A 16,735-nucleotide genomic window follows, 5' to 3' on the forward strand; every position below is an offset into this window, starting at 1 on the left:
CACATGTGAACTTTCTTCTGATTTCTCAGATACACTGCTAGAGGGAATACAATACTCACACCTGGAAAGACAAAAGAATAGCGTGATATTCACGAAGAAATCTAAAATAATATCAACTGAGCACGTACACCGCTTTTGTTATGAGTGAGAGAGAGTGTACGTGGTGGGGTGGGACGAAGGTCTCGGACCTTGGATTCCCCACAGGAAGATTTACGAGGGGATCCGTGCTGGAATAAAGACTACCGGAAGGAACGTAGCAAGCACAAAGCAGTTTATTAAAGCAGAGGCAGACTCTCAAGGTGGGAGAGTGGTCAGTTCCATGAGGTGGAGGCAGCCCCTAGGCTGTTTATGGATTGGATATTATTGGGTCTCTCTGGTCTGGGAGGAGCAGTAAAATGCTTTGGGGTGTTCTCTGATGGAGGTTGCTTCCAGTCACATGGGGAATTCTTCCCACAGGTTAGGAGGGGGAATTTTGGATCCTATGAGGTTTGTACTACACACCGTCATACCAGGCTTTCTCCATCCTGCAGGGCTGTACCCATAATACAGATGCAGTATAATGACTATAGAAGTTTCCCTGGGGCAAAGGTGGAAGAGAAGAGGGCATGTTCCACAACCTCTTTGGTCTGTCAGCCTCAAGGGCTCAGAAACCACTAGGTCAGGATGTGGTGCTCCCTGGCTTTTAATGTGTAGCTTATTTGTCACCATCCCTGCCTCTAGTTCATGTCTCTATCATTCCCCTTCCGGGACCTGAGACTCTGCCTCATGGTGTTCCCTCCAGCGCTCATATCTAGCTTCTACCTAACACTTTGAGTGACTGAAATGGCTGTATTGGGTAGGGGATTCAGATTTTTTTTTTCCTTTCAGATTGTCCCTTCTGCTAGCTAGCTACAGCAAAGTTACAGAAGAGGGCTTTGAGTTCTTTTATTGCATTCAGCAAATTGTAATACCCTAGAAAACACTGTGTTCCTTGTGGTGGTTAAAGTACTGCTGTTTAATAAAGATGTCCTCTGCAGCCGTGTATGCTCCAAGCTAATTGCTGTTACAAGTGCACTTTCAGGAAACAATCCGTGATAATGAAAAAACACGGTTTAAGATTGGCCAGTTTTGTTTTTCGTTACTGCAATCCTAGGGCTAGAGGTGACATTAAAGAAGAGTGAACTTCTCTTATTGACTGCACCTTCCCCTGCCATCTGTCCTTCAGTGCCTGCTTGCAGTTATGACCACTGTAAAGGAGACATGGTTTCTTGCTTGCCATCCCAAGCTGAGCTTAAAGCTGAGTGGCCCCATAAACCCATGCTTCCTCTCTCAACCCTACACCCGTCCAGCTGCATGGATTCCAGCCTGCTCAGAAGGTGTAGAGATGGGAGTTCTTTGTGGTTAATTTTTGCTTATTGGATTGCCCAATTTCATGGAAATGTGGAGCATCTGTAGCAGGGATCATCTGGGTACGTCTCTTGACTGAGATAACGCAGAATGTCAATAAAACAACATATTGGCTATGAGCCCTAAAAGTGCCAGGGAGCATTTTTTGGTGTCATAGAAACAGACTGGGTTCTGCCTCCAAACCAGCCACTTCACCAGTGTATGTCGAAGATTGCCACAAGGAAAGAGTAGAAAATACACATTGGTTAGTCCACACTCATGATTCCTATTGAAAGGCAAAATGAAAGCCACTGAGAAGTACAGGTCTTGCTGATTTTGATCGATTCTGTCAGCGATTCCTTGAAGAAATCGATGGTAGTTACATTCACTTAACATGGCTCGGAGAGACCAGGAGATGATTCCAATATTAACTACAATATGATGTTTAGAAAGATTGTTTATATTTTTCCTGTTTTGAACTAATGTCTTTCTAAATATGACATGTGCCTAATACTTGGTTTAGGGCCAGAGTTTCCAGAGTCCAGACACTTTGCCTTTCCAGATTTGACCAAAAGGTAGAACAGAGCATTGCACTGGGCTTAGATAGATGTTCCCAGTGGATTATTGAGGGTTTAGGTCCCAGTGGAGGGGCTCTGTCCTTCTGCAAGCTGTGTTCTGGTGCTGGTTGTGCCTTGTGACAAAGGAAATAAACAGCAGACCCATTTCTCCTGCCTCAGCATTCTGGGCACAGGACAGAAAACCAGGGCCGCATTCATGGAGTGTGGCATCTTTATGACTGTGCTCAGTAGAAGTCTGTTAATACAACAGACTTCTATTTTAATTTCATTTCTGTTTTCTAAGATTTACTTATTTTCAAGAAAGAGAGCAAGTGAGCATGAGTGGGAGGGGCAGAGGGAGAGAGATTCCCAAGCAGATTCTGTGCTAAGCACGGAGCCGGACACAGGGCTTGATCTCCTGACCCTGAGATCACGACCTGAACTGAAACCAAGCCATAACGCTTAACTGACTGAGCAAACAAGGCACCCCAAAAGATATAACTTTTAAATTAATTCTAAAAATGGTGAATTTATCATCACTGTAGTTATTTAACAGTTTGCTCTTTAGATCCTGAGTATGTTACGTTTCCACAGTTATATTTTAAAAATTAATCTTTCCAGTTGTGACCATAATTAGACTGAATATTATTGAGCTAGAAGAAAAAAATGACTTCATGTTGCCAATAATATAAACTTGATATTTGGGTTGTAGCATTGTGTCGGTTTCTTGCTATTTTACATTTCTGGAGTGAGAGTTTTACTTAACAAAGTGTAATTGATTGGCTTTTCAAAAAAACAAATTTTATGTTTTCACGGTTAACCTGTTTTTCTTGCCTTGTATTTTGTATTTCAGGAAGCACCCCAGTTATCTGGACTCCCTGAGTATGTTAAAATAGTGGAAGTTGGACCTAGGGATGGACTGCAGAATGAAAAGGTAGTTTGATATTAGTTTTAGACAGTTTATTTCTAATGCTAAGTTAAAATATTTATTAAGATTCTAAACACTTCCATGCGTTTCATAGATTACATGATTATGTTTGTTCTGAATTGCTATTAAATGTATGCATATTAAATGTAATTTGCTGTTGTTAGGAAGTTATTTTCTATTTATGCTTCCATAGACCTTATACAAAGTACTTACAAAATAATTTTTAATGCTCTTATAGGTTATAGTTCCTACAGATATAAAAATTGAATTTATCAACCAACTTTCCCAAACTGGCTTGTCTGTAATAGAAGTGACCAGCTTTGTGTCCTCCAGATGGGTACCACAGGTATGTAAATCCGTAATTCCCTAACTGAATCTTTAATTCAACTTTTCCAAGATTTAGCAAATACTGTGATATAAATTGTGATATTAATCTGCTATAATGACTTATGTACTATGTTTTTACTCAATATTAGCTCATGCACTGAGACGTGATTAAAGAAAAACCCCTATCATGAAACCTCTTCTAAAAAAGTATTTGGACCTCTATCCTAAGCCTACCTGACTATATGTTATAATAAATTAATGGGTAGACAAGGCACTTAAATAGCAATTTAGGAGCCGGCCATCCACTTACTAGGTTACCGATCTCGTGAATAGTCTGAACATTTTCAGGCGCTTCAGTTTTTTTGCCTGTTAGAATGGAGTATTGATGATGGCCTGATGATACTCTCCCCATATAATCTCATATTAATCAAAAATGTAGATGTGTACTCTTTCCTTTTTGTTTTGTGTTGTGTTGGAGAGAGAGGAGGGGAGGGGCTGAGAGAGAGAGAATTATAAGCAGGCTCCATGCTCAGCATGGGGCCAACCCAGGGCTTGATCTCAGGACCCTGAGACAAAATCAAGAGTCGTTTGCTTAGTCAACTGAGCTACCCAGGCACCCCTACACTTTGCTTTTTTTTTTTTTTTTGCATTTAATATTTGCTAGAGAAATCTGTCTATCACAGATAAGGCAAAGGAAATTGTCTAGAATCTTCTCCCCCCCCCCGCCCTTTTTTTTAAAGGTCTGTTTATTTAGGAAGAGGGGCAGAGGCAGAGGGAAAGACATTCCCAAGCTGACTCCACTCTGAATGTGGAGCAAGACACAGGGCTTGATCTCAAGAACATGAGATCATGACCTGAGCCAAAACCAAGAGTCGTATGCTTAACCCACTGCACCATTCAGGCTCTCCTGGAATCTTAAAAGAGGATAGAGCCTTACCCAGAGTTGGCAGGCATGTGGCAGCAATCATGACTCCTGAGACTTGGCTCTGGACTTTGAAACGTTGATTAGTTTCCTTCACTATCTAATACATATTCTCATTCCTTAGATCCTTCTATCTCTCCCTAGCACTTAACTTCACTGACTCCTTTCTCATCCCATTCCCTTGGTTCTATTATTCTCCATAATTTTCATTCATTTACTTTCCCAAGTTCTCTTTTTCTGCATCATTTCATTATAAGTTTAAGGTTCCCCTAACATTCTGCCTTCAGCAATTTTCTCTAACTGTGCTCTTTCTCTCTCTCTCTTTTTTTTTTTTTTTAAGATTTTTTATTTGACAGAGAGATCACAAGTAGGCAGAGAGGCAGGCACAGAGTAGGGGAAGCAGACTCCCCACCAAGCAGAGAGCCCGATGCAGGGCTCGATCCCAGGACCCCGAGATCATGACCTGAGCTGAAGGCACAGACTTAACCCACTGACCCACCCAGGTGCTCCTAACTGTGCTCTCTTCTTTGCCTATCCTTCCAACATCAACAGTCACCTTGAAAGGATGACAGATCTGTACTTCTGGTCCTGCCTTCTCTGATAAGCTTCAACTAGATGTGTCACCAGTACCTCAGGTTCAGCTGGGTCAAAATCAAGCTCCTTTCTAACTACCGGGCTTTATGTAAATAGCTCATCCATTCTCTTTGGAGTCCCGGACTTCAGTACTCAAAGGTCTCTTTTACATATCTAGTAAGTTACTGACACAACAATTATTTTTCCTCAGCGTAGCTTACCTATAATCTCTTCAGTCCCCTTGGTAACATTAGTAATCCACACCCTTATTAGCCAATTACTGTGGTAGTCACTTAAATGATATTCATAAGCATTATTTCACTTTTCCTTTTATATTTTGCCTATATTTTGCCTTTTGCTTCTAAAATCTCCCTGAAATAACAACCTTCTAAGTTCTTTATTTTTTTTTTTTTTTAAGATTTATTTATTGAGAGAGCGCAAGAGAGAGTGGGCTAGTGGGAGGAGGGGCAGAGGGAGAGGGATAAGCGGACTCCCTGCTGAACACAGAGCCCGAAGTGGGTCTCAGTCTCAGGACCTTGAGATCATGAACTGATCCAAAGCCAGACATTTAGCTGACTGAGCCACCCAGGCGCCCCCTCAGAGATTGCCTTTTCCCTATTAAAAAGTCTGGGAACTAGTCTGTTATTCTAGGTTCTCTATACCTTAGCCCCTTCCTTCATTTCCAGCCTTAACTTTTATTTCCCTACTTCATTTTCCTGAGGATTCTGCCAAACCGAGTTGCTGCTTGTTCCCTGATTGCAAGTCCTACCTCTATATCTCTATAGCACCTTATCTATACTTGCTTGTGCATCTTTCAATTTCTGCATTGCTCTGCAATTACAAAGGATGATGTAATAAGACTTAAAACAGTGAAGCCTTTTAACTGCAAGACCTGGGAAGCACCAGAAGCCACACTAGAATTGCCAGTAATACATCACTTTTCAGAGAGGCAGTTTTTCAAATATCAGGGTTACTTACACTTTTCCTGAAACAAAAATCTGACTTTTCTTTATCCCAGTTATCACTGTTTTATAATAGTATATTTTTTGGTAAATATATTTTTTTAAGATTTTATTTATTTGACAGAGATCACACGTAGGCAGAGAGGCAGGCAGAGAGGGGGGGATGCAGGCTCCCTGCTGAGCAGAGAGCCTGATGTGGGGCTCCATCCCAGGACCCTGAGATCATGACCATGAGCTGAAGGCAGAGGCTTAACCTGCCACCCAGGAGCCCTTTTGGTAAATATTTTTAAAAATACCTGCTTCCTAGACTGTGAGAGTTATGGAGGTAGCGACCAAGTCTGTCTTGTTCATCACTGCACCCCCTTGCTTAGTGCCTAGTAAGTAGGTGCTTAGTAAGTAATTGTGAAATGAATAACAAAGCCATCGTCTGAAACAATAATAATGCATACTTTAAACTTTTCGGTATGGGCAACTGACTCTTACTTTTGTTCATGTATTTGATCCTGGGTAATGCAGGCCACAAATCATTTCCTTAGGAAGGCACAGATAGCTTTATGAGACTAGATGTATTTCCTTGACATTGCCATTTCACAAAATGGCCAGCCATTGTTATTTTACGAGCTGTCATTAATGGAATGCGAGACTCTTTTATCATGTTTAAATCTTCTGTTTGATTCAGTTAGTGCTCACTTCACAAATTTGATTATTGTTGGAGAGAAACTGGAAACTTGAGGGTAATGAAGAAAGAAGAAGAGGTCTTGGTCATATTAATTGATGACCAATCACACTTGTATTTCAGATAATATATTTTACTAGGTTCTTTTCAAGGTATTATTTCCCAATGGTTTTATAAAGCTGCCTACAAAATATTCTTTGCTAAAAGGATGCCCTTTGTCCTAGTCTATTATTACACAGCACTGGAAAATCTTTGATAGATTATTCCTGAAACTAATCTAGGATACATCCGGTGACCTACAGAAAGATGAGGCCAGAGCCCTTCCTGGAGGGCCATACTTTTTGTTTAGCTCTTTAAAAGATCAAATGGTCAGAGCAAAAGGGAAGGCAGTCCGTCTGTATGCAGTAATAGGAAAATGCTTCCTGGTCTCACATTAAATAGATAGGTGATGGGACCGTAAAATAAGATGATTTACTCTGGGCTTGGTCTGGAGGTGAACTCAGGACTTAACCTATTGAGATTTAATGAGCACTTCGTAGTCTCAAAGTCTTACTGAATAAATTATGGACTTCCCCTTACAGCTCCTGGGGCCAGCTGTGGTGAGGCAGATGTACCTCTGGTACTAGGTTACTGTCTACAATCGGCCCCGAGCTTGAGTCAGTGACTTAACCTCTTTGAACCTGGGAAAGCCCAGCAGTGCTGCCGAGAGCTCGGGAGAGCTGAGGGCACATAGGGCCATGAGCGCCTCCCTGCACGTGGATGCCCAGAGTCCAGAGCACCTGGCTCCTGACCCGTGCTCTGCAGTGTTATTGGAGGGAATGCCTCGCTAGCGGATGGACTGACTCACTGCAACTAACTCCACGCAAGTTAACTTCCTTCTGTGGTCAAACGCCTTTATCTTAAAGATAAAAGTGTGTTTAGCTTAAATATCGGATCAGGAAGGCCTCATCGGAACAATTGAAGATACTTGTCCTTCAAATACTAAAGAGATGTTACATTTCCCTTCTAATTTTCATGTGGTTACATGCATTCCAAACCAAAAATCAGTCAGTCAGTCACAAATCCAGGGGCATCTGCGTGGCTCAGTTAGTGACACATCTGCCTTCGGCACAGGTCATGATCCCAGGGTCCTGGGATAGAACCCCATGTCAGGCTCCTTGCTAAGCAGGGAGCCTGCTCCCCACCCCACCCCCCCCCCCAGCTTGTGTACACATTCACTCTCTCTCTCTCTGTCAAATGACTGAATAAAATCTTGGGAAAAAAATAAATCACAAATCTGTTAAAAAAAACAAAAAACAAAAACGGGGCGGAGGGAGAGGCAGTGTGTTTAAATCAAAGATATGATCAGATTGATTCTTCCAAAGTTATGCTAGTCAATTACTACATAACATATCAAGGACTTTTCAAAGGGCAATATTGAGAATATCACATTTTTGCACTTTGATTTTTTCCATTGTTGTGTTTGGGTTTTAGATTTCAGTCAGCTTGCCTGAGCAGAGCAGTTTTTATTGTTGTGGGTGGAGGTCATCTCATCATGTAATTCTGCTGATTTTGTTGTCTTTATGCTAACATAAAAAGGCATTAAATTAGCAGAACTAATTCATAATGTTCATTTTTTTTTAAATTTTATATCCTAATTGCTTAGTGTTGAAGAAAATGTTATGCCATCAGACTCCTTTAACTTAATATCTGAGATGGGACAGGACAATTTTAGTCCAACAGCTTATGTGTAATGGTCTGAAGTAATTATTACGTTTTCTAAAGACAACGAGTGTGCCTCTAAATCGGTCGTCCATTAATTCTCTACATTTTCTTCTATTTCTTTCCCCTAAACATAGGTCATGGGAATAGTCCTCTAGTTTATGTTTAGATTGCTGCTTGTTCACTTATTCTTTTTTTAGCATTTTAAAGCATTTTTACAGTTGCCTCCCACTGTTTTGTTTGGCAGCAGCTTTCCAAGGCAGCTAGAAGAAAAGTTCCACAGTAGCAGGGTGCCATATAAAACAGGATCCCACACCTATAATCTAAATGGCCAAAAATGATAAAATACCTGCCATTAAAAAACAAAACAAAACAAAAAACCCAAAAAACAAAACATGTTCTTTACAACTTATCTGGAAAAAAGTTTTCCTAAGAGTGACATATAACTTAAGAGCATTTGAAATGAATCCAGATAGCCCCTCAGTTTCTATGGAATGAACAATAATAGCAGAAAGAAAACATGTTTATAAAAATAGGCTTACTGCAATTTTGGAATGTGGCTCTTAGTAGTAAGCTATTTAAATCCTTAAAATAATTTCCAAAAGTGAACAAATCTTTTTACATTCATAGTATTTAGCAATTTGGTTTTAACCGTTTTCATTCACATGAGTGATTAAAGTGAGTATCACTTACTGAAAATAAGACTACAGGAGAGCCTGGGTGGTTCAGTGGATTAAGTGTTTGCCTTTGACTCAGGTCATGATCCCAGGGTCCTGGAATCAAGCCCCAAGTCGGGCTCTCTGCTCGGAGGGGAGTCTCTGCTTCTCTCTCTCCCTCAGCCCCTCCCCCTTCTCATGATCTTTCTCTCTTCCTGATTCTCTCTCTCAAATAAATTACTTCTTTTTTTTTAAAGATGTTAAAGAAAACTACATAAAATGTATACAACAGTCTGTGCTTATATAGGTCGTATGCAAAATCTCAGCAAATGCTCCCTCTTAAATTAATTTTGAACTATTAAAAGGGAGGGTCCCAACTTGTGATGTAGAAATAGATTTTCTCCGTAAAAGTAGAAATACCCTTAAAAACCATAACAATTACTGACGAATCAGTTGAACAATTAAAAATACTGCCGAAGTACAATGTGAGTGAGCAAAGGTAAACTTTTCCCTGCCCTCCTCTCAGTGTGTGACAGAACTCTTTATTAGTAATGAAAACAGTTACTGGATTGAAGTTTCAAATACAGATTTACATTGATGAGATGTGGGAGGCAGTAGCTTCTGCGGGTCCCCCTGCTTCTCTTTCTGGCTCTGCTCTTGCTGGAAGGATGCGTGGGTGGAGAAGAAGCAAGGAAGAGGGTAATTTAGCATAGCTGTTGAGTGTGTGAGTGTGTGCATGTGTGTGCGTGAGAGAGAGCCAGCGAGCATGTGCACACACACAGAGCCCCCACATTATTTTGCTTATGAGGCACAGTTAACTGACAGGGTAATCATCATCTGGGAAGTGTTCCAGTGCAAGTCTCATTCATTGTACCCCAGATGAGTTGGCCTCTGCCGTCTCCCCAAAGGGGATGCAGGAGAGATTTACCAAGACCACAGTTTCCATTTCATGACTACAGGGAGTCCTTTTACCCAACTCGTTCTGGGGGAGCAGCTGAAGGAGGAGTGGAATTTAACCCCAATTCTCTTCAAGGGGGGTTGCCCTTGTGTGCTTGATGCTCTGTTTAGGACACTCTTTTCTGCTGCACACTAAGACTGACTTTCACTTAATTGCCATCCTACCTCATAGCTTTGGGCCTTCCACACACCATCTCTGTAACAGAGATGTGTCGGTGTCAATACCTCAGTCAGCATTAGGTACCTGACCATCCGGATCACCAGACTAGTCATTGGTGAGCTCTCCATTTCATTTTTCCTATCTCCCGAATTGGCAGTCCAGGTGCACACACCAGCACTGCCTCCTTACAAACAGGCTTATATTATAAACGTCTGTTTGTTTTTGAGAGAGAGAGTGCACACACATGGCGGAGAAGGGGCTGCAGTGGGAGAGAGAATCCTAAGCAGCCTGCGTGCATATCCCAGAGCCTCTCACAGGGCTTTATCCCACGACCTTGAGACCCCAACCTTAGCTGAAATCAAGAGTCTCACACCTAACCTGCTGGGCCACCCAAGTGCCCCAAAAGAAATTTAAGGGTCTTTAAAAAAATTTTTTTTTTAATTTTTTAAGCAATAGCTTCTAGCCTTTTTATTTTTCCCCCTCCAACTTATTGAGCACATTGGATAGGCTTTTTTTTTTTTCCTTCCAACTTACTTGAGCACATTGAATTTCTTACATGTCAAAAAATAATTGTTCAATATTTGCTCAATATTTGATCTCAGAGAAGAAATAGACAAAATTCTTTAGTAAATGAGCTCTGATAGTTATTCAAAGTAGATGGGGATAAAATTGTGCTATGAAAGCTATATCCATATGGATAAATTACATTAGCTCGTCAGGAAAATAAAAAACAAGCATATGATATTTTCTACCTCATCCCCCCGCCCAGCATTTCATGGCCTAAAGCACGGCCTCTTCAGATTGCTTCAGTACGTCCAGTGTTGTTCCACGGATCGTGTAACACGTGGCAAATATTCCATATGTGTGTGCACATGTGTATTCACGTATATGCAATTGCCACATGTCCCTGAAAGCTAGTAAAATGAATGCTGGTCCTATTTGATTATCTGCATGACAAATAATCCCCAAATTCATTCTCCTGAGACAGTAACAGCTATTGTTTTTGCTCGTGGTTTCTATCAAGAATTTTGGTGTGGCCTAGTTGGGCACCTCTGGCTAGAGGTTTTCCACAGATGGTGGTCAGAACTGCAACAGCAGGGACTGGGAGGCTGGGGCAGCTGGGAGCTGGCTGGATACCTCTTTCTCCATGTGTTCTTAGAACCACTCTCCGTGGTCTCTCTGTATAGGCCAGTTTGGATATCCTTACATTATGGCAGCTAAGACATCTAAAATCGTGGCTTAGTGTTGCAAAAGTGACTGCTCCAAGAGACAGGCAAAAATGATGTACTTTTTATAACCAAGTCTTACAAATTTCATAGTGTTACTTTCCCATAATCTATTAGCTGAGGCAACTACAAAGCCATCCAGTCTCAAAGGGAGGGGGTAGATGTCACCTTTTGTTTGGAAAGTGTCCTTCTAGAAGAGTGCATGGTATGGGAAATACCCCTGGAGCTGTTTTTATGATCTGTGACACTTATGTTTTTAAAAAGGATATAGTAATCTGGTTCCACATTTTTTCTCACTGATAATTAAAGAATAAATATAGTTGATAGAAAAGCAGGATCTGCGTTCTGAAATCCCTAAATTCCAAAACCATAAATATTTTAGCACTGTTAGGGCTGCTAATATATACCTCACACCTTCCCACTCCCTTTATAAAACTCTTGTGTATCCAGTGAGATTTGGGTTGGTAATTGAAAAAGAGGTTGTTGACTAGACAATGGTAGAGATGAAGGGGAGAAAGCGGTCTCCACAGCCCCCTCCAGATCTTTTTCTTCCTCACCTCTGGTTAAGGCAGAAATGAGGTAGAAGCTGGAGAAACCGGGTCCTAGGCCTTTGTCTTCATAACCCCTTGTACCCCAAAGTGAAGTCAGCTTTTCCCTGTGTCCCAATTTCTAAACATGCTCCTGAGTGGAAGAGGAGGCCACAAGAGGGGAGAATCACCTCCTTCTGGAAGATGGGGTGGAAGAAAAAAGAAAAAGCCCGAAAACAAAAGAGAAAAGTTAGAGATTGCAGTTTGACTCCATATCTCCAAATCCGCACCGTGCTTCTGAAGATGGTGAGCACACAGAGCTGTAGGAAATCACTATCCTCACTATAGAATATTCTTTCTGTATACCCAGAAGCTGTGCCTTTCATGTCTAGACCTGCTCAGTAGGTCCTAACTTCTGGACAGACATCTTTTCAGATGGTCTCTTGGAACCTGGTTGGCATCTCTGATCTACACACATGATTCAGTTCAGTGTGCTGAATTATCTAGGCAATGCCTGCTTCCTTCTGAAAGAATAAATTGTAGGAAGTCCTTTTTTTTTCTTTTCTTTTTTAATTTCATTTATTTATTTATTTAAAGATTTATTTATTTATTTATTTATTTATTTATTTATTTATTTATTTGACAGACAGAGATCACAGGTAGGCAGAGAGGCAGAGAGAGAGGAAGGGAAGCAGGCTCCCCGCTGAGCAGAGAGCCCAATGTGGGGCTCGATCCCAGGACCCCGGGACCATGACCTGAGCTGAAGGCAGAGGCTTTAACCCACTGAGCCATCCAGGCACCCCTCTTTTCTTTTTTTTAAAGCAAATGTCAGTGTACTCTAGAAATGAAATGAGGCAAATAGATTTTTTATTACTTTTTGTGAGCAAACATCATGCATTATTTTAAGTTACTGTATTAAAATATTTCTCTAGATTTGCAGTCAAAGTTTTCTCCATTTAAGAGTAATCAGATATATTCTGAGTGCTATACTAGGCTCTCTACAGTATAGTGGTAAATTTGATTTCTATCCTATATAAATTTTGTTCATATAATAGTGGGTATTACTTACTATAGCCTTACAAATAATGATGATATAAATTCTTGCATTTCTCTGATCCAGGGTGGCTTTTCTTAATCATTTTCTATATTTTTAATCATTGACTAAACCGAATGAAATATTTTAAAGTATTGTTTTTAAATACTGCACAACTACTTCATCAGTACTGTTTTCACATGAGGCAAGCAAATTGCCTAAAACATATTCACAAACTTTTATTTTATTATTATTATTATTTTTTAAAGATTTTATTTATTTGACAGAAATCACAAGTCAGCAGAGAGGCAGGCAGAGAGAGAGCAGGGGAAGCAGGCTCCCTGCTAAGCGGAGAGCCCGATGCGGGGCTCAATCCCAGGACTCTGGGATCATGACCTGAGCCAAAGGCAGAGGCTTTAACCCACTGAGCCACCCAGGAACCCCATATTCACAAACTTTAAAAACCACCTTTTATCTCAGAAAAGAACATGGACTATAATAAAAAATAATAAATAAAAAGTAAAAAAAGAACATGGAAATATGAAAATGAGTGTTTTAGTTATAATAGTGAAATTTGCTGTTTTTTTTTTTCTTTTTGAACAGGTTTAAGGTTCTACTTTGTAATAAAATTGGAAAAGATAGGAGTTACTAACATTATCCATATTACTCAGCATTCAATACCAACTTGTTTTGTAGCTAGCATGAGTTTCACTACTGTATCCAAAGCAAAACTTATATTTAAGAGCAATAATGTCAACAACTCTACTGGTTATACTTTCCTATTCTTTTTTTTTCATGCTAAAGGTGTAATTCAATATTTTGGGATTTTTTTCCTCATGAAGCCAAAAACCATAATTATACTCAAAGATTTATTATGCTCCATGTGTACTGTTTTTATGATTACTTAATTTGATCAATCATATTTTGACCAAGAAATTGGGCGGGGGGCGGTTTGTTCTTAGATTTATAAAAGGAACCATAACCAAATGTTAAAACTCTTTATCTCACCTTTTATTCACTTATATATAATTTACTGTGTTTATCATATTTCTCTACTATTTCCCATGAAATAAAGAAACAGTTGTTCAAAGCCAATTTCTGTATCTGATTAAACTGATCTTAAAGTCTGGTCTTTTAGGACTATTGATATGCATTGATGGTTGGAAGGTCTACATATAATATAATTGCATAAAAGCTGAATAGAAGTACATTTTGGCACAGAAAAGACTTGAGTCTAACTTTTTAATGCTCTTTTCAGCACTGCACTGGTTAGTTTTTTGGTAAACATTATCGATCTTATTTTAGTGTAAACTCATTCCATTGGTATGTCTCCTGACTAAACCACTTAAATGCAGTCCCTTGTAATAAGCAGAGTATGCCAAGGAATTGAAGTTCCTTCCAAAAATTGATGATCTTGTATACTGAGCAGTGAAAGCAAAAATATTACACCAGTCATTTTAAAATAGATTGATTTAAAAGATATATTTTATTAATAAGTTTATAAAGAATTATGATTTATAATTAATTTTTAAAAAGTGAAGTTTGGGGGGTTTTGGGTCTAATTTTTAGGTGCACACATGCGAACACAGACACTCTGATCTAAAATGTCTGGTTAAATTTTTGGACCATTGTCTAAGAATAATAGGTAGTAAACAGATTTAGATAAATAAGCATTCTAAAGTTAACATTACATTCCAAAAATCACATTAAAGAATCGATAAGTTTCATACTTGAAAACTTTTTTGTTATACTTGAAACATTTTTACCCAGATTCATTTCTCTTGAATACTGAATTTATAAAATTAAAGTCTGATTTTAATTATAGTTTAGAAGAGCATCTGTGAATTTTAGATGTTTTCATTGATATAGAACATTCTTTGAAGAATGCTGTTCATTTTATAAAGGTCTTGGACAGCTTCTGGTTTGTAATTGCAAAGGTGCATTGGTTATAGTTGTTTTAAGTATTCATGTTCATGTTTGTCTTTTTAAACTGTGTAATTAAGGACTTTTTGAAATACCAACATGTCAAAGCTGGTTCGTGCCAATAACTTTAGAACACTAATATAGCTTACTCCCAACCTTCATGTCCTGCTGTGATGAGACACGCTAATAAATTGTAACATTACTCTCAGTTAAGACTGATGAATTTTGTTATTGAATTCATCTTACAATATGTATTAAGAAATGCATTTCTTAGTAACCCCAAAACAGTTGTACTTTTCTTCAAGCCCTCAGGTTGCAGGTTTCCTGAGCTTTTAGTGATATTATTACATCTACTGTTTAGATACAGTAACATCTACTTTTTCTAACGGAATGATAGAAAATCTGGAACCTGACTCTTACTCACTTACGATGTGATTGGGCAAAGTATTTTTTAAATCTCTCTATGGCTTAGATCCTTTTTATTTATTCATTCACCCATTCATTGCTTCTCTTGTATCTATCAAAAACTGTATCAGGTTCTTTGTTGAGCTCAAAATTGACTAACGTGTATTTACTAGCAATAACCATAATATTGACACAAGGCAATTATAAAATTAAAATGGATAATGGGAATGAAATCACCTCAAATAGTTAAAACTTAGAGGTTTTAAAATCAAATGAATATCTGTAAATTAGTTATAATAAGATAGAACCTGGTAAAAAAAAAAAAAAAAAAAAAAAGATAGAACCTGGTAACCAGGACACATTAAGCAGTTGGCCATCCGTCACTCTGTCCAATATTTTAAAGTTCTGCGTTCTGTACTGTTGACAAAAAAAGAGACCTCCAGATCTATACAGTGGCCAAATCATTGTATTTGATTATACAACTTTCACAGTCATGGCATTGCTTTTCACAGTAGTGAGCCCATTTTACTATAGCCCTTAACTGCCAGTGAGCTAGTCTCCCTCAAACAACCCAGGCCTACCCTCTTCTCAGTGTGACTCTCCACTGTGGATAGAGGTGGCTTATAGAAAGACCTGTAGTAAAGTAAAGTAAAGAAGGGGAACTCCATTTAGTCAGTATAGAATGAGTACAATTAGATACAATATTTTAAAAATGACTTCTTCCACGCATGGAGAATAACAATGTTGACAGTGTTATTATCAGACACAAAGGCATGATATATGAGAGGCAACACAGTTGACTGGAAAGAAAATTATGTACTGGGAGCTTTGAGACTTCTTGCCCCTACTTCAGAGTGATGTTGGGAACATGATTGTTTTGACACGGGAAGACCAGGAGGGTGGTCACGAAGGCATTGACCTGAACAAAGAATAACTAATGTGTATTTGTTATGTTTATCTTAGGAAACTGGGAACTGTTATTGAATAAAATGACTGGTTTCTCTGTCTGAAACTTTGGTCTTCTGGTCTATAACCCGCAAATCCATTGGACAGATTAGGTTTATTTTGTAATTTAAAAATGAATATTTGGAGACATTAATGGATTATGATTAAAATGTCCTGTCTGCATTTGCATAAGAGTAGGGGTCCTATGTTACTTCATTTGGTCACTCTTGAAAAGCATGTGTGTTCCATCCAGTACTAGGAAGTACAGAAGTCCTTAGAATACAAAGGTAATGTTGAATAAAGAAGTTCAGGAAATTATACATCAGATCAAATTAGTTTTAACACTTCTGAACTTAAGAAGTTTTTTAAGTGTGGTGTCAGACCATTTTAGTAGCGTGGCCAAAACAGGGTATTGGGTAGGGCAGGGGGAAAAAAACTAGATGTTCAATTTTCCAGAGATTTCCTGTGTTTATTATTATAAGACTGTGATTTATTAAAACTGTCTTACTTCTTCAAGCAGACCAAAATTTCCTGTGTGCTACTGAGGCTAAGATATATGGGGTTTGTGCAAAGAGTCTGTGAATGAGACAGGGTTATAGTACCCAGGCTACAATGCTGTTCATAGCTGGATAGAGCGTTTTCACCCGGAATTGTCAGGAAGAGCTCTAGTCTCATTTTTTCTCATTACTGAAATTACAAATGTATTACGTTTAAGAGGAGTTACTGCTCAAATTTAGTTTTGAGTTAGTGTCTGAAACCACGTTATTTACATTTTATAGTAATTGATGGCACGTGTTGAAGAAATTGTACATTCTGTACCCATCTTTCCTGCTACTCTGCTACCTATGGAAAGTAATGCCATCAGTTATGTCTCATCTAGCTAGTACAGATG

The 16,735-nt window shown here is 39.0% G+C and overlaps 1 protein-coding gene across 3 annotated transcripts in view; it reads left to right on the top strand.

Moving 5' to 3' along the window:
- HMGCLL1 (3-hydroxymethyl-3-methylglutaryl-CoA lyase like 1) overlaps window positions 1-16,735 on the top strand; it is a 213,489-nt gene that overhangs the window by 46,724 nt on the left and 150,030 nt on the right. For all 3 annotated transcript variants that reach the window (XM_047734940.1, XM_047734942.1, XM_047734941.1), the window contains exons 2-3: window positions 2,776-2,856; window positions 3,089-3,196. In XM_047734940.1, coding sequence (XP_047590896.1) covers window positions 2,776-2,856; window positions 3,089-3,196 — 189 coding nt within the window. The remainder of the gene's footprint in view (window positions 1-2,775; window positions 2,857-3,088; window positions 3,197-16,735) is intronic.

This window comes from Lutra lutra, chromosome 6, assembly GCF_902655055.1.
Source record: "Lutra lutra chromosome 6, mLutLut1.2, whole genome shotgun sequence".
Lineage (NCBI taxonomy): Eukaryota > Metazoa > Chordata > Mammalia > Carnivora > Mustelidae > Lutra > Lutra lutra.